At 42.4% G+C, this 19,517-nt stretch overlaps 1 protein-coding gene across 3 annotated transcripts in view; it reads right to left on the bottom strand.

Moving 5' to 3' along the window:
• enox2 (ecto-NOX disulfide-thiol exchanger 2) overlaps positions 1 to 19,517 on the bottom strand; it is a 182,721-nt gene that overhangs the window by 75,382 nt on the left and 87,822 nt on the right. For all 3 annotated transcript variants that reach the window (XM_088925256.1, XM_088925257.1, XM_088925258.1), the window contains one exon: positions 487 to 630. In XM_088925256.1, the coding sequence (XP_088781382.1) occupies positions 487 to 630 (144 nt within the window). The remainder of the gene's footprint in view (positions 1 to 486; positions 631 to 19,517) is intronic.

The raw sequence follows: 19,517 nt of genomic DNA, 5'->3' as shown, positions 1-19,517 counted from the left end.
GACGGTAAGAGGTTGTGAAGGAGGGAGGAGGTTGTTAGGGAAAATAATAAAGGCACGTGCCTCTGTCACCTGCCCATAATTTTCCTCTGCAGTGTATAAAAGCAGATAAGAGTTTTAATGCCTATAATGTACTGTAGCTAGACAGACACCTCCAGCAACCACCTCATAGAGGAACTCCACTATTAATATCATTAGAAATACTTGGACCGGAGTGCCGTTTACAACTGCTAATACAACTTTATATATATTTATATATATTTATGCTAATACAACAGCTCTGATTTTTGTGATTATGGCAAGTTAGACACAGAACATATCTCAACAACATGCACATGAGTAGTATGTTCATGTGGTGTGCACAGATACAGTATCCCAGGCCAGGGAGTGACAAACTGTAATGGAGGCATTCAGAGATACAGGCAGACACACAGGAAGACACGTGCAGCCCTGTGACCCTGCTCTAAACACAGCCTTTTCTGCTCTTACCTGGGGGCAGGCTGGGCCTCTTTCTCTTCTTGCTGTTTTCTGCTCCGTTCTCTAACGGGCAATCTGTCACTAGAGGCCCACTGGAGTTGGTGAACTGCAGAGGCTCATTGTTTGAGGCTGGGTCAAAGGAAAGTGGGTTCAGACCTATAAAAAAAAAAAAAGAAAGCAAAATAATTTACAAGTTTCATTGATTTGGTTGTATTTTCTTGATTTCCCCCTTAACTAAAAAACAACAAAGCACTCAAAAAATTAAGAGCTCATAAAAAATATACTTTAGAAATAAGGTATGAAATAAACCCTATGAAGCCCATCCTTTATTCTTTCTGTGCATGTCTCATGGTTGGAAATACGCTTGAAAGCAAACTTTAGGCAGCCTTGAGAATAAGAGAATTTCTATTGAGCTCTTAAGAATTCATTGGTTTCACTAATATTGCTGAACATGCTGCTGAGAAAAGCACAAAGAAAGGATTATTAACTTAAAGGCTTCTATTAGTTATTAACCCTCACAAGTTGTTAATAGAATTCTATTATCTAAATTGACTGTGAGGGCTTAGATGGTGTAAATGGGTGAGACTGTCAGACTACTCTTGGCACACAATCAATTTCCAAAACTGTTATTTCTTTCCAGATTTTAAATTCCTTCAAGAACACATAATAGTGAAGGGAATGCTATACAATTAATTCAGAAAATAACAAATGGAAATTGAGAAAAACGATAAAATGTAATTTATTGGTTTTCTGAACCAGCTTTATCAGCTTTTCATAAATAAGTACATTGCCCACCCATCCGTCACAAGAACCCAGTTCCTTCCCAGTCAGGGCTGCAATCCCATGAGCACTGGGTACATGGCAGGTCTCCATCCTGGATGGGTCACCAGTCCAGCACAAATAAGTACATTATCTACCACATAAAACGTTAGCTGTCAGAGATTCATCCACTGCACCTCATTCTCCTGAGTAAGATGACAGGACAATCAAGTTGTAAAGTGTCACAGGAGTCTTTCAGATCCCCTTCTGCAAAGGTTAGCTGAGTTCTCGCCGGAGGTGTCAGATTCCCTCGCTGCTACGAAATCAAATGTTGTGCAGCGAAGCTTAACGCCGCATCGCCAGGCAGTGCCAGGAGGAGAGAAGTGGACGAGGGTGAGCTCCTACTCCAATTCAGCTTAAAGACTTCAGTGAGGGTGATGAAGATGACTGGGGCTCTATCATTATGTATTAACAACAAGAGGATAAATAATTACAACCAATCAACAGAAACTAATTAGCAAGTTTTCAGATTTTTGTGTCCAGTACTGCTTTAGCCTTCTTTATCAACTGGATGGGATTTTGTGGACAGGAGGATAAAGAACAAACGTGTTGAAACACATGGGAGGCTTTGCAGTCTGACTGGTTGATGACACCTGGTCGGAGTCCCAGTGTAGAGACCTTTGAACGAGCTCGGGGAGACTCTCACTTCACTGCAGCCTCCTGCTGCTTCTGCTCCTATTTGCTCCCTAAAAGCTCCTCTCTCTCACATATACACACACACGCCCAGGAACCCACTCTCCGGCAGCTGCCAAGGGCAAGGGAGTCACACGTTAAAATAAAAGCCAAGGTTAATCAAAACAATTTGAATGCTAGCAAAATAAACTAGGAATAAAACATTTTAAAAACATACTTAAGTATGGTTAATCGTAAAGGAAAGGTATGATAAAATATAGATTATGTTCATGTTTCCATGGTCTTCCTATCACTACACCATTTTAAATAAACCATTTAAATGATTTGTGGAAATAAACTACAGTCATTATAGGAAAGATAAATTGCAAACACAAAATCCGTGTCAGAAAGAGGCGTGACAATGAACCCATCGCCTCCAGACACACGAGCTGACCGAGTCCAGATATCCGTGGAGTGCCTGCAGCTCCACACGCCGACTGCCACGCCCACCTGCTCCCACACCAGACCAGCCTCACGCACTTCTGGATGCAAGGAGCCACGTTCTGCCGAACATTTTTCTTTCCCGCTCCCAAAGACTGGCAACTCCTTAATGTGTTTACGGGTTTAGTTCGAATAGTGCAATCTGCTCTTGCGTTTCTCTGATTCCCCTTGATGACAGTGAGGTTTTGGGGGGAAAGCAGCTTAAGTGAGTTCATTTTCAAAGTGCTCTCTTACTGCCATACAAACAAATAAACGTCTTCCTGCCGTTTATTTTGTGCTCCAATGCTCTTAGACATTTTTATTTTGTTTTTTGCTTATTCCCTCTCTCCAAGCCAGGCTTCATTATTTTCTGCACAGGCCTATGTGATACTGTTTCACCACCCCGTCTCCTAGGAAGAATTAACAGTTGTGGAAGAGTGAGCTTGGCGAATACAGACCTGTTTCCGACAGTGAGGAGAAAAACAGATGCACAGTGAGAAATTACATTTTTCCTCAGCATTCTCTCAGCCCTACAGGGAGTTCTGATACAGTGAAAGTGATGATTGCAGTTCTTGTCTTTATCTTTTTTTAGTGCCTAAATTAGAAGTCAGAAGTCCACACAGTCCCACTTATCTGAGCTGCTTAGGAACAGGTCTCATTTGTGTATCTTTCAAGTCCAACTAATTGCGCGGCACTTTTATAGCCAAGCCGATAAAACCAGTTACAGCATAGATGCATCCTTTGAGTCTCATACTCTCTGCCTGTAGGGAGGGTAAATTACATAATAGTGAAACTGGTTTCTTTGCTTTACCCCAGAACACAATAAGTGTTGCAAGTATTCAAATTGAGAAATCTGTATTAACATAGTCAGTCCCATGGACTAGTCCAGAAAAAGAGACCCGAGTTCTGCAAACAGGTACCTCAAGTGTAAAAATTGGTGTGGGCATCTGGAACAAACTGTCCAGCCAAAGTGTTGAAACAGATTCTTCAAGACCCTTCAAAACATGAGCCAGGTTGCCTTTTCTCAGTTTGAACTCCTCTTCTATTCCCAGGACAAGAAGCATGTACTGCTCTTGCTGGACTGCGGCCGAACTTAATCAAACCACACCTTGTGCACAGACACACTCCCACATCCTCGCTCATCCTCGGCTGCTCAGTCATTCTCTCTCCACAGTGTGCTCTGCCCAGCGCCATCCATCTGCTCTCTGCCTGGCAGCCCCTCCGCTCCCTGATGACCTCTCAGGTATGAAAAATGGTTCAATTAATCTTGTAAACATACAGGCCTCGCTTGCTGTAAAACACTAATTTATACCGGCCTGTTTAATTAAGCTAGCTTTTTAGATGGATTCACTCATGTTGTCCTGAGGGAATTGGCTGTTTTATGACACACTTCACTCAATCCCATCAACATTCAGTGCCGTCTCTGTTCCCAGGGCAGGTATCCTGCTGGTGCACAGTGCTCACTGCTGCAAAGAGATACTGTCCAGTGATGTCGATTTATTCTTGCCAGCGCCCTTGCTTTGAGTTGCAGGCTAAAGTTTAATTGGAATACGCAGCAATTCAAGTGTGTGGCTCTCAGCACACAATGCGGAAGCTGCACAGTGCGGAGCCTTGAGCTCTGAAGCAGGTCACACTGTCTCCGCAAGTTCAGCTCACATGGTATGGCTTAGAGCAGCTGTAACAAGTGACAAATGTTTTGTATAAATGGATAACATCTGGTCTGCTTTGTATCATACTGTATGTGTGTATGCATGTTGCAGAGGAAGCTGGATTATTCTATGTGCAAAATAATGCATTGGGAAAGAAAATTTTGATTTCAGGCAGAGAAGGACTTTTGTCTGAAACATTGTATAATGTGTTTTTAATCATTTAAACCTGGAGTACATCACAGAGCCTTTATCAGTCTTATATATAAACTGTATATACATATAAAATAAAAAATGAAACACTAGCAATGACATATGAAAACAAGAAAAGAATTGAGACATGGTACAGAGCCCACTATACTGAAATGCTAAAACACCAAGCTCACAAAGCAGGAGGCATGAACACAGTGTTTGCTACAGCATCTCTAGGAGCCTCACACACACCAGCATGTTCGCTATCTGACGTCAACATGCAGAGGGGTGATAGCTGAACTGAGTGACTTCGATGTGTTTAACAGGGGGCACATTTAAAGGACTCAGAAAGTGCACAAGGGAAGGAGGAAGATAGTAAAAGACACAAATTTGAGAGAAAAGGACTCATGGAGAGAGAGGAATCACACACCCAGAGGCACAAAGGGCAGTGGAAGGGAGAAAAAGATATGAGAATTGAGAAGGAGAGGCAGCAGGAGAAAAAGAATGTGAGTGTGACAGTGAAAGACAAAAGATTAAGGCTAAAACACAGAAAGGGGTGGAGGGAGAGTCAGAGGGGATACAAGAGAGAGATGTGTATCCCACAGACTGTACAGCTGTCAAGACTACACAGCAGGGAATGTCAGACCACTGATAAGTGGGGGTGCCCCGAATGTCTTGACACCAATGTAAATAATATGGCAATACTATCAGCACCACTCTGAAGGATCTGGTGCAGTATGCAAGCTGTCCAAGCTGCACAGGACTCTGAATGCTAAAGGCTGGAGGCCAGATCTCTGCTTTTACGTCACCAGATTGAAAAGGAACACATTTTTCCCCCAGCAGGGGTGTTTAACTTGAATACCCCCTTGTTCCTTTTCTTTTCTAACAGGATCTCATTGATTGTCGGCAGTGAGAGTCACTGGCGATAAGGGCAACTAAACAATGTGTTGCAGCAGAAAGTCTTTGTGATTCTGCATGAAAACCTGCAACACAGGACAACAAGGCACAGCAGGGCTGGAATAAAGAAATATGAGTCAATAATAACAGCACCAGCAACAATAACAGAAAGCAATCTCTGCATTTCTCTGTGAGCACCCATTCATAGTTACTGAAATGAAGCAGCAAGGGAATCATCCTACTGCATACAGTAAACATTTTCTCTCCGTATGGCATTCTCTTGGCTTTGTGCAGTAATTCCATTCATAAACTGTACCACTATTTACATTTCTAACTAACTATAGAAACACAAATCCTGTATACTTTATTGCTCATTTTTAATGCCTCATTATTCACCTTAATGCACTGCATGATTCTGATCCCTAGTCTGCACATCTATCCCAGGGCTTCAGTCCTCTCCTGATGTTTACTGCTAACTGTCTTACTTTATATCATGATACACACCCAGAGTGGCACAATCGGCACCACACAAAGCTAAGGCATCAACACAAAGACACGATTCTCGCAGACAGATGGCACCAAAGCTGGGGCGAACACAGACAGAGTCACAGCCCGTGCTGAAGGAAAGCCCGCTGGAAGCAGGCTGAGGAAAATGAAGAAAGGAGAGCAGAAGGATCAGTTCGGAGGGATGCCTTGATGAGCTCTTCAGTGGGCGCACATGGAGAAAGGCCTGGGCCCAGGGGAGGAGATCCAATCCTTTATTCTAACTGCTGAAATAATGATTTACAACCGTTGTTTAACTTCAATGGTATTCTTCACTTCCAGTTAGCCCCCTGACTGTAAAAACATCAAACTGAACTGAATTTCACAATATCATTGAATACAATTGTTGAATCATTGCCACAGACAGATGCCATGATTTCGGGGAGCACGGTAGAGTGTTTCCACAGGTTCCTGTGTGCTCCGAACACAACTAAGGCAGCTGGAAGACCAGAGAGAGAACAGTGAAGAGAGAAGCTCTCAATTCGGCGAGCTCACACAAATTAATTTCCATTTAAAATTCTATCAATCACAAACTGCTCACTGCTTATTTCTGCAACTTTTCAAACCATTAAAGAATACCAAAGTAACAGAAGATAGTAAGAATTCCCAGAATGCCAGCCCTGAGCACAGTATAGCATTGCATTTACAGTATTTTGAGATGTTTCAGCTTCACTTTCTTTTAACACTGATGTATTGTTTTCTATATACAGTGTATAATCTGGTTTACGTCAGTGATATGGCCTCTGAAACCATATGAAAGCTATTTATTTTATTTTAAACAGAACCAAGACGGAATCTATGCGACAGAGAGGAGGGACAGAGGATCATTAATCTTCACAGTGCATGAAAAACAACTTAACAGGGAGATTAAACAGAATTCGTCTGCCCAGGAAAAAAGACTACAATGTCACGCAGAATTAACACATCAATGGCACAATGAATTCAATTTAATTTTTTTAACTCCAGAACCAATGCTCCCTTCAAAGTCCCATTTCTTACCGCTAATGTTTTCATGAACAAACGTGCTGCAATAATGTGATGCATTAGCAGTGCTAATTGCAAGTGCAGGCCTTGAGATCTGGGGAATGTGTGAAGCCCTGTGTAACTTCAGACTGTTGCACTCTCAACAGCCAAGCAAACTTCATCTGAGACGTATTTGTTTGAATTATATCAGTTGGCCAGGTCTGGGCTTAAGAACCCAGTCCAGACCTCTGGGAAAAGCTTAACTGATTGAAATTAAGAATGGTTAGAAAGAAGCCCAGTCAGCTCATCCAGCCCATTTGGTTTTCAGGTACTTAATTGATCCCAGCATCTCATCCAGCCGTCTCCTTGGAAGAAGCCAGGGTACTGGCTTTAGGAACATGGCTGGGCAGCTTCTGCACTGAAGCCTTAAATGAATGGAAACGTCAGGTAAGGATTTTCTAAACAACTGTTGAAAAGTCTGCAGAGAAAAAAAATGATAAAGATTTCCATGAACAAACAAAATCGGCGTATAGAGAAAACCTGAGCTGAAGGCAGAACCAACTTGTAGTTGATTAATTGGCTTCTTTTACAGGCTTTTCTTTTGCATTTTAAAGCCACGGAATAGCAAGGACACCTACATCAGCTCAAATCATTAAACATCCATTCTCTTTCTCTGCTGTTTTTATAGCAGTATTGGGTCCAATCTGTGTGCCCTGACTCAGTCTCAAGAGAAAGAAAACACTTAGCCCAGGTTAATAATTAAAAGCCCTGAAGAAGGAGCTGGCAGACCTATAAAACCCTAATTCTGTTGTCCTGTTGTAAAGACTGTGGGTGGAGGCCTTCAGCTGTTCATCAATGAGCAGTAATGATCACGCTCAGGGCAGCACCAGTTACACCTCGGCTGCTGGCCAATCAGCTAATCCATCACCCAACCTGCCCGTTCCACTGACAACACCATCAGGCAAAGTGTCTACACCACGTCCCATAATTAAACAGCACTCACCTGATTACCGGAAGGATATTTAATCCCACTTCACTGTCATTGCAGTGCTCAGTCTAAGCCCTGGCTATGTCACTTGGTGTTTTCTCTCTCCCCTTCGGCTCTGTTTCGTCTCCAGTAATCGACCTCGACCGCCCAATAGTATTTCTCCTCTCCAGTGTTTGACCTCCCGCCTGTCGGCCATCTTACCTGAATTTCCGCTCTTGTCTTTCTTGCCTGCAGCGATCACAGCTGTGCACCTGCAGCTCACTGGCTGCCTCAGCTGCTCTGCCTGCCTGCACGCCTCTGTCTCACACCACCTTCACTGAGCTCAGCAAACATCCCTCTCCTGCACAGGGATCCGGTCTCCAACACGGGCCGCCACAGCCTTTAATGAACTAGAAGCTCATCCTGGGCTCCTACAACCTCTTTCTTGTTCTGATGAGTAAAACGCTGACTGCTTGTTCAGAATGAACAAGCCTTTTTGTAAAGAACAAGAAGTTACAAACAAGTAGAGGCCTTCTGGCCTATCTGCTTTGTTTAGGTGTTAGTAGCTAATCGATCAGAGGATCACATTCAGCTATTTCTTGAATAAACCCAGGATATTGGTTTCACCAGCACATCACATAACCCTTTGTGTAAAGAAGTAACTCTTGTTTTCGGCTTTATTTGTGCTTTGCCATATTTTCCATTTGCCAATGTCTTTGTAGACCTCTTGTAATCTTTTCTGTTTAAGACTAAATAGGTTCAGTTCTTTGAGCCTGTCAGTGTAAAACATGAAACCTCTGAACTGATTCCAGAGCAAAAATACTATTTTTGCAACACAGCAAACAGAATTGTACAATATCTCTTGACTTTTATATCTATATACTAACATTCTGTTTTCTCTTTTTAACTCTTTCATGGTTTCCCATAGAGTTTTAAAAAATGTAAACAGTACATTATGTAAGTGTTTTTCAACATTTTTCGTAAAATCTTTACAATCTGAATAACCCCTCAATAAAATCATACTTAAATATTAGCAACGTTACTCTTTTTGTGCACAGTTAAAAAATCAAACCTTTTCATAATCAAGACCAGGCCACAGCATTATTCTGAAGAGTCTCACCAGCTTTTCTTTATGCTATAAAGTTACCCTGCTCACTGCTAAACAGGAAAACTTAAGAGGCTCGGGGGGTATGAATGAACACAAGAGTTTGATTAGGAGATCAGATTTAGCTTATCCCTTGGCTGTTCACATTCGTACAAAAAATTATTTTGGAAGTGACTTGAAACATTGACAAAGCTCATTAACTGGGATAGACTATAATTTAAAAAAGAAGCAAGATGGATATGTTGTTTGAATTCAGTTACACCAAATGCACTAAAGGTTGTGGTGGATTTGTTTTGCTTTTGAAAATGTATCTTGCGAATTTCAGTTCTATCCTTTGTTGTAGAAAGGTAAACCTTTTTTCTCATCCTGAGTGCTATACGCTGAAAGAATAATGTGCCTAACTTTTTAACTTCATTGCTCACAACATTTAAGAATTCAGTTAACTACTTATTGTGTATTCTAGGATAGGCCATAAAAGCCAGTTCATTTTCTTTTTCTGCTGACCGAAGATCCGACTGGATAAAATGTTTCAGATAATTACCCACGATATTGATTAATGAAGCGCTGCTAATCTTTATATACAGTAGACTGTAAATCTCATCGAGATCAATTCACTGCACCTGCTTTGCTTTTGTATTAAACTTTTTAAATCCCATTTTCTTGTTCTTGGGAATCGCTGCCTGATGAAGATCAATGTAAGATCGAAACATGTTGCACAGATGTGATTTTATGTATCGGCAAGCCCTGCCACTTGTTCTGACCTCGCAAGATGTTATGGATATTCTTAGGATGTTCAGTCCTGTTGTTTCTGCTCCTGCACTATAGCACAGCTGTTATCCCAGACTATCCCAGCGGACGAGAGATTTCTCAACTAAAGAATCCTGATTTCTCAAAGCCCTCATTCCCAGGATTCCTTTTGATTGACCTTCCCTCAAAGCTTCTCAGTTTTTACAAACACTGCGCTTTTATTTTAATAACAAGAGAGTCTATTCTGGATTAGGAACATGAGAGATGTATTAGTTTAATATGAGGCTTAGTAATGGAGTTGGGCTCCTACAACCGCCTAGAATCTTGAACTCAAAAACTTCGGTTTCAATCTAGTGTTTAAAGACAGAATGTATTGTTCATGCTTATCCTTGACCTTCAAAGTCTTGATCAAAATGTTAGTTTATACAACCCATAAGGTTCAGCGTCACAGATGAAAGATTTAAAACATAGAGGATCATTATTACGATAATCCATTTACAGGTTGCCAGAGACCATTTTTGATCACCAACAGTTAATTCAAATATTTGCTTTCATTGAAGAGTAAATTTGAATAAGAACACTGATCAGCATTCAACAGCTTCACTTGTATCACACTCAAAATAAGGAAGTCAGAGTAAAAAACTATTCCCAAACAGAGTACAATGTTAAGGTTTACAGTGCAGTATAATTCACAACAGTTCCTTGAACTTCCATAGCAATCTTCATGCCCTCATGGACTTTATAAAACTAAGGTTATACAGTACTTAAAAGCACATCATGTGGACGAGCCCCCGATTTCTTTTCGAGAGAGTGTTACAGGGCTGTGCGGCACAGCGGCAGATGACAGTAGACAGTAGGCTAACAGTGGGAACACACAATAAACCAGAACCAGCTGAGCGTAGGTCACACGTGAAAGAGGAAACAAATAACATATCGGCTAGATACGGGGGAGCCAAGCTATGTGAAGCCCCGAACGAAGACAGAAAGATTTCAAAAATAACTCCAAATCTGACAGGAAGGCCAGTGCAAGGACTCCAAGGCAGCAGTGATTTAATAAAACAGGAGTAACCTAGTCGTGATTTTATCTGCTGATGTCTGAACATTTGAGTGTCACTTAAGTGTAGTTCTACCTAGAGACTCCTGCAAGCTGGGTGTTGCAATAATCATACACACCCCCTCCCAGAATAGTGATGCCCCAAACTAAACACTTCCCACTTCGAAAGAAAAGTGCTAAAGTAAATAAGTAATGGGTAACTGCTACAGCTCCACACACAGGATTATTTTTCTTAAAGGTCACAAAACATCGCAGTGGCGTTCCAGCTGGTGTTGACAGCTGGCACCTAAGTGTCCATGATCCAAAATTAGCTAAGAGGGAAAGATATAGCACAAGTGCCTGCCAGCAGGGTGATGAAGCACAGTCATAGGACTAGAGGAAAGTGATAAATAAAACAGAAAATGAAATTCTAATGCACAAGATGGCTAATCTCAGTCTCTAGTCAGCAGCTACTGACATTTGTAAATGTGCACCGTGACAATATACACAGAGAGACGGGAGAAAAAATAAACAAATGTGCCTGACTGACCTCTTCTGCTCTTCATGACAGCAGAGTTATTTCAATTATCCAGAGAATTATAATGCCCCCATTAACTTAGCTTTGCACTCCCTGAGGTTAGAAATCCACCTGCAGTGTGAAACACCCAGCTAATGCTGCCAAACACATGCGAGGTGACACCACGGACTGAGGAGCTTGTGTGTACTGAGGGGCTTTTTGAGCAAAATCTTCTGTAACATGAATAACGCTGCATTCATAACCAGTTTCCAAAGGAAACAAACTGGTTCAGAAGTGGGTATGTTTTGTATATCTTGGGCAGTTTGACCAAGAGGTTCTGTCTCAAACAGGCAGAGTATGGACCTCAGGAAAAAAAACACAACTCGCAAAATGATAGCGTGACTTTACATCCACTGTACATTAAAAACAGGTTTAAACGCACAGAAGCCCTCGATGGCTTGAAACACAGCAGGGTTTGTCCTGACTGCATGAAAAGTGGCACAGCTAAAGCGTTCTGCTTCTCAATAGCCTGCAGTATGCCTGGAACCCAGCTGCCCGAGGGAGCCAGATGAAAGCCGCTGGAGTTCAGTGCTGCCTCTCTACCCAAGCCCCTGGTGATGTTACAGAGCTCTGTGTTCACGCTCTTGATGGCATCATTTTGAAATCTAGACTGAGAGGAATGGGCCTGCTCCAACAGGGCCTGGGGAGGAAGTGACAAACAGATTTTTTTTCTTAACAAAAATAATCAACAGAGTTGCCCTGTAGCCCTTATTTAATGATGTGTGCAGGGCCCCCCTGACGTGCAGAAGGGTAAGACCAGAGACCGGGCCGCCACTGACGGAGATGGTAATGAGGGGTGCAGCCCTCCACTTCTCTCTCTTTACTCATGTACTGTACAAGGGGGCCAGGCAAGGCAGCTGAGAGTCCACACACTTAGTGTTCATTTCCACCACCCTTCACATCACTGTACAGGGAATAAATCTCCCGCTGCACGAGGAATCATGATGGGTAATTTAGAAAAGAAAAGGTAAATCACTACCGAGAGCAGCACTAATCGAAGACGGTGAAGGAGAGCAGTCTGGTCTCTGCTATATCCCCTTCAAAGTGGTGCCATCATCAAGTCATTCACTGCTGGTTCTGACAGACATCTGTTTGTGCATGCTGTGCGCTTTTGTTGTTTTGTTCTTTTGATTGTTGATAGTGTCTATTTTTTTCATTTTTTGAGACACTGAGATAATCAAAATATTCACATCTGAAAGGCCGCATCTGTAAGACTTGTCATCTCTGCTTACCAGACCAGCTGTTGAAGACTGTGGCTTTGTCACTGAAAGCCAAGAATCTCTGTCCGGGAATCAGTAGGCCGGCTGAGAGAGGCCAGCCTGCCTGCCCCAGGCTGAACACGTTCTGTGCACTTAGAAATCGGCCACATCTGGACTTGCAATGTGTCAGAAAGCATGAGTAAAAAAATGGAAAACACAAAATGCGTTTGACATGTTTTTGAATGAAGATTTTCAGTTGCTGGCATTTAAGAATGGGTTTCTGACACAAGCTCTTATACATCTGAGACTTGTGGAATGAACAGTATTTGAGATGAGGGAGCCACATTAAATCTGATTGCTAGTGTTGTACCTCTGTGCCTTTGCTGCTGGTATGGCACTGGGGACAGCAGGCAAGATGCACTGTGCTGCACTGTCTGCGCACCTGTTTCTTTCCGCCCACATCAAAGCAGATCACATCTTGAATGGCCAAGGAATTGTCACTCCCCTGAAACACTGTTTGCAGGCGTCACAGACGCATCCCTCCTGCAGCTGTGCGTGTCAGCTCAGCGCCGGGAGGGCCTCTCCCAGAGGAGCGCTGAAGCGAGCTGCAAGGGCGCAGACGTGAAGACAGAAGGCAGGGGGCCGCGCACACTGGCAGTGTGGGACCTGGTGTGAAAGGAGACATACTGTAGGTCTGGAATAAAGAATAGCAGTGACATGGGATAGAAAAGTCTAAATGAAAGAAAGCACATCCTTTCTGATGTAAATTCCTTTCTCCATTCTCTAAAGCAGTAAATCAAGACAAACAAAGCAGACAGAACTACAGCACATCTGCCGCAAACACAATTTAGAGATAAAAAGATCCATGGAACAGAACAGCCTCATTTTAAAATTCACCCCAATCTGTAAAGAAGGTGTACAAGTTATGCTCTGTATTTTTCTTCCCAAATGCAATTATTGCAGTAATTAAAATTCTCCTAATCATGATCACTGGGACACTTTTCTGCACTGGCAAAGGCTCATCCGTTCTGAGGACAGCACAGATGTCACGAGGGGCCGTGCCTGGCAGCGCGCAGGCTGCTCAGACCTTACTGCCAGCTGTGGCTGTGGCTGCACGCACCAGTGTAAGTCCGAGGTTAAATGATAACATATTTCATGCAAAAATAATGTAATCAGTATTCATTATATCAGTGACAAGGAGAAAATTCTTCCTAATCCCTCTCTGTCATTCCAACAGCCCTCTGGGGATTTATTGAAGGTTAATTTATTTAAATCTCCCAACCACTCATTTCAATTCCATTAAACAAAACTAATGAATCTTTGGTTTGCACTCTAATCAGCTTACATTGTCAAAGTCCCCAGATCTCTCCAAGAACACAACATTTGTAGATTCAGGAGAGCTTTGACTGGTAAAATATCCCAGGAAAAGGTCACACCAATTCCTATATATATATTTGTGGGTTTTTTTGTCTGCTGTTAGGTTTTCTAGAGACACAGGGATTCATTAAATCCCCAAACAGGAGTAAAAAGCAGTTTCACTGACCTACCCACTTGACACCAGGGCATCAGTGGACAGGCAAGGGTAAGGAGCACAGGCTCCTGTGCCAGAATAGACAGGGGACACCACCTCTGCAGACCTCAGATCGATGTGCCTCACAGATAGATTCAAATCATGCAACAATGCTGCACATTTCTAAAAAAGTTCACAGGTGTACTCTGCATATCAACATGTCCATGTATATACCTAGAAAAAGGGCCTGATCTCACCATAATGGATTTTGATCCAAGCTAAAATTCCTAGTCTAAAGATTTGAACCATTGGAATAGCACAAACAGGGAATATAAAACAAAGTGCTCAAGCCCTACAGCTCCTGCCTTCTTTTGAAGTGCTCAATAATGTCTTAGTCACGTTTTGTAGCCTTGTATCTTGCTGTGTGAACGTCAGTATATTCACTCAAGTGGCTTAAACACACACTCACAGCTTCTAAGCTGTATACTGAAGAGTTATTTCTTCAAAGCTTTTCTTGGAAATGTTAGGTAGTCAGGCAGTTTTCTAAGACATAACTGGGGGGGGGGGGTATCATATTCAGCTTTCCCTTTTTCTGCTTCACTAAATTACTGCTTAAGAATTTATGAAAGAGAGAGTTCAGACTTAAGGCTGAAGACTTATTGCACAAAAAAGAGCCCAAAAAATATTTAAAGACATGAAATCTGAGCACTCCTTTTTCTGTTGGATTTTGAAAAACCATATTTAGACACGACTGGAGAAGAGTTTCAGCAGAAAACAAGGCTCTCAAGGCTAAAATGAATAACATCCCATAGAGCTGAGGTGTGCTTCTCAGCTGAACCACTCTTTCTACCAGCATGCTCTCGATACTTAGTACTTAGACACTTGAGCACCTAGCCAGCAGATTCCTTGGGCCCTTCTAACTGAGAGCCTGCACCTGAACCACAAATGCAGTGGCCCTTTCCACTGGCTGAGACTGGAGCCCCTGGGGCCCCGCAATGTTCTCTTCCAACTCTCCCATTTAAAATGCATTTATCTCAATGCAGCCTTAGCCCAATAGAACAGGACACATACCCGAAAAACACACAAACACTTCGGAATGGGAACAGCATATTTCGAAAGGGAAACATCTTTCCATGCATTTGCTGGAGGCAGCTTCAAGAGTTTAGCGGCTCAATTGCCAGCATGGGTTTCAGGATTCATATCCGGTATGATAATGTACTGTTCGCTGAGATAGAGACTCACTCTGTCACACGGACTCTCACAGTCACAATGCCTCTTTTACCATAAATGGCTGATCAATTGGTTTAATTTTGCCTTTGCAAATGGCACAGGGTTATTTTTTCCCCTCTTAAAACTTTACCCTTTGCCTTTGTCCTAGTTTACCGTGACACACAAAAACTCTTTGTGCATTTCTTTGCAGGTAGCCCAAAGCTTTCTTTCAAGAAACACCATGAAATCCTACATAAAACTCAATATATCAAGCAGGACTTTATTCTAGACTTCCAATGGTTTCATTATTAACTCTCTCTTGATACAAGGTCGGCCATTTGATTTTGAGTCGTCTTTATTGTGCTTGGTTGTTTTGGGTAGGGGCTCTTGGGACAGCATGCCTGTTTCTGTGGAAATGCAGGTCAATCACAAACAGAAGAAGAGTGTCAAGAGAGAGGGGCCAGTGATTACCCACGATACAGCACAGGCACTCACCCCCTTTAAGCCTGCAAGCAAGTGAAGCAGATTGTTGAAAGCAAGAGTTAAATCCGCTATGCAGCAGAAATAAAATTACAGCTTGACAAATCAGAGAGACAGGCGAGGACAACTAATTTCCAGAACAACAGTGCACTTAATAAGGAAACCTGAGACTTGTCATGGAATTGATTGCATTCTGCTGCTCCAACAAGATGGATGTCAGATCAGAGGAAAAATAAAGAAGAAGAAAACTGTTATTGTTCCAAACAAATTCTGTTTTTCTACAAAGCAATAGTACTGGTCTTTTGACTGACTTACTGGGATTTGTTCCCTCACTGGGTGGCTGTCTGTTTTCTTTTTCATGATAAATCACAACACTATCCCTTCTATTTCATTTACCTTTATAATTTGTAACTCTCAAAAGACAGGGGAGTCATACATTCAATTATCACCATAAAATTATTATTCGCCTACAGTGTCAGTTTGAATGTTATCCCAATTGACATCTCCCTGAGCTCTTATCAAATCAAAGGCACCCCTCTTACTGTTCTCAGCACCACCTGTTTCCTTGTAATTGACAATGTGCTGTTGTAATTGAATATGGAACACGACACACTTCCTAGGGCAGGGGGGGGAGGGACAAGTCACTACAACAGACCACCCAAGTCACTGTGCAAGAGCTGCTAACCAGTTATGCTCCATTTTGCTAAACACTCATATTTTCAGCTTTGAAGTTATTTCAGGATGCAGCAAATAAGCCTTAAAAAATCCTGCCAGATGCCTCTTTTCCTTGCTAAAATTAGGCTGAATTTCTGATTCCAGCTTGTAAGGCTCAGATCTCTGGTGAGAGGACAGGCGCTGATCAATGCAAGCTTTGCTTCGCCCTCCTCCATCACACTTTCTCTATCAGGAGGAAAAAATCAGATCTACACCAAAATTATAATCCCTGGTGACTGTATCTTTTGGCAGGTGTCAAAAGAAATGAGAGCCAGGCCCATCATGCTACCTGACAGCAGCCTACATCTCAGGGTAGGCGTACAGAAGATCATTAACGGAGCACAGAATACACTCAGCAAAATCAGCACACAGGCTGCCTGTGCCTTCCCCTGGAGCTCTGCAGCCTCCCAGCTGAGCTGTCACTTGTCTTATCCACCTATGCAAGAGCTCCACACTCACATGGCACCTAGTACACAGACTGCATAAAGCAAGGTGCTAATATGATGTATCATCACATCGGAGAGCAATAACGCGCTATAGCTAGGGAGTACCCAGCATTCAGGGTTGGATTTATTTTGAAAGAGAGAAAGGGAAGCCCGATCTGGGAACAGAATTTAGAGAATGCACAATCGAACAAAGTAGGGTTTGCGTAAAAAAAAATGAAAGGAATTAAAGGAAAATGAACCACGTCCAAATGCTAGATCAAAACCACAAGTTCCACAAATCATGTGAAGGATGCAGGAGATTGTGCGTGAAGACAGAGGAGGCTCATTCAGCCAACTTTTCCTTTCTCAGGAAAGGCTGGAGTTGTGATGCTTCCAGCAGGACGCTGCAGGACACCACAGACACAGTCCACCCAAGGGAGGTGTCCTGCCCTGCCAGCTGTCACCATGGGAACAAGCCACAGGCCTGACTGAGATCATAGGCTCCGTTTGAAGGACTCTAATTACCCTTCCTGAAACCACACAGCCAGTTGGAAATCAAGCTGGAGTACTCCACTTTCCAAAAAGCTGCACTTATTTTTAGATGAGCGTTCCACTGTTTCTTTTCAACTTTGTCTTGTGATCCCCAAAGTAGAGAGAGATGTACACAGTAAGGTCTGAGTCACCCAGACAGGGCAACAGGACAACAGAATCATTGTCATAGCGAGTCTAAACAGCCTCTAGCTTATACTGCTACATACAGCATTCTTCCAAAAATAGAAGACTTATTACATCCCTGAAAGTATGTACAGTTTAAGCAGACCTACGTACACTTCATGTGCATTAATAATAGAAGCTTGGGATTCCCACCAGAACTGCTTCACTGGAGAGAGGAAGACTTCACCGTCATCACCTCCAGCTACAACAGTCTGAGTCAGACACCGCAGACCCACATAGTGGGTGGGTTTGGCTGGAGGCAAACCAGAAACTCTACTTGCATTTTTGCTCTAGAGAATTATATATACTTCTGTACATGTTTCCTTTCTCTAAATGAAGACAACAGGGACAAGGCCTTTCCCATTTATGCTCTTATGAACATATTTTTTTATCCTGAATGTACAGTTACTTGGTGGATCAGGAAGCTGAGGAGAGGGCAAAATCCCAATTTAGCAATCGGAGCAAAGATGGTCTGCCATGATCTTCACACAAGCTGGGAAGTTAGTGAACACCAGAGCTCCTCAGCTGATCTTAAATCCACAAAAATCCTCAAGGCAAACACAATGCATATCGTGATATTACAGCAATTGCTACTCTATAGGTAAACACAAACAACAGTTATGAAACTGCAGCATTTGTGCACAATTTCAGAAATTACTTTGATATTTCAAATTTAACATGTACTGCTCCATCCTCAGACAAGGCTGCGCTCCACATGAATCCCTGTCAGAAATTTAACCCAGCATCTAAGAACAAAGATTGCATGAGGGTCTTGTCCGGGATACTGTATGTGCTGTGGATCGAAGAATTACAGTTCCATCTCTTTAGGGTTGGTGAAATTAATGAAAAAACATGCAGAAATATTTTAGGAAAATAATGTGATTTATAGATATCTGACTAGGAAAATGACGATGACTGTATATTAATCTACATGGTAAATGAGGTTTTAAACACTGAATGACACTATGCACAAGTTTAAAAAACAAAACTGAACAAGGCAAACTAAAACACTGTTTAAAATGAAGGCGCCCATGGATAGAGGACTCTTGTCAGATGTGGGGGGAGGAGAAGAAAGAAATGCAGCTGCTACAGTGAAGTTGCGAACACAAACATACACAGGATGTATTAAAAGCAGCTTATGTTGTGATGATGAGGAGTGTATTGCAGACTAATGCGGATTACAATTCCAACAAGGGAAAATAAACCTGTTTGAGTGTGTAACTGTGTATGATTATGAGTGACTGACAGATGGAATCGTAATGCTTTCTAGGGCTTTAGAACTGTGCAGTACAGAGCATTTTTATGTGATAAAAAGCGTATACTGTACTAGCCCCTAAGTTCTAAACTCTTTACAGGAGAAAAGCTGGGTTTGGCCGTTTCTTCCTGCTCCACTCCAGAGAAATTCTAATCCTTTCAGAATTAAAGCAAGCCCATTTTTACCACCGTTACTCTGCCAGAAAGCATACTTTCCTTCTAGGGCTTCATACACAGCTCCAGATTTTACAATCATGCTGCACAATACTCATCAACCAGATAGCTATTCTGCAATTGCCAACTGAGATTCATGTTGTACACATACTGTGCCTCCACACACACCACACCTGAAGCAAACAGACTGGACTTGAGATGGATAGAAGCAGCACAACTGAATCCTGATGGACACATAGGTGACCTGGAATTTAATTTAGGTACTAAACTGAGAGGCTACTCTTCTATTTTCTGAAACACTTTTTTGTGTCAAAAAAGTGTCTCCCTTCTCTTACTAACTCCATTGTCCACTTACACTACAGTTTAGGACTGAAAGGCATTCAGGTCATTTTTAAACCCTCAGTTGTGCCAACAGTGAAAAAAAAGCATATCTCCTTCATCTCCTGTCTAGTGCTCGATGATCTAAAGATCAGTCTGTGTAGCATTTCTGTCTGCTGTTCAGATCCACTGACTGATTAGCATGTAAGTAACTGGCCTGGATGCTGTGCCCTTGGTTTTTGTTAGAATGTAAAACGCCAATTCCATCCACCTTTAGAATGGCAGCTCTGAGCGGCAGGTAAGGTGACATGAAGATTAACTGCAGATTTGGAAGCCTGTAGTGTAGTGTCCGGATCATTAAAATTGAGCCCAAATGAGAACACTCAGGTTGTGGCGATATCCAGGTGCCGGTGTTTCTGGGCCCTGCCAAATGCGAGACAGATACCACAAGGCAGGCTGTACCTT

The sequence above is a fragment of the Atractosteus spatula genome, chromosome 9 (assembly GCF_055471065.1).
Source record: "Atractosteus spatula isolate fAtrSpa1 chromosome 9, fAtrSpa1.hap1, whole genome shotgun sequence".
NCBI lineage: Eukaryota > Metazoa > Chordata > Actinopteri > Semionotiformes > Lepisosteidae > Atractosteus > Atractosteus spatula.
The sequence above is the reverse complement of the archived record's forward strand: the minus strand, read 5'-3'. Positions and strand labels throughout refer to the sequence as shown.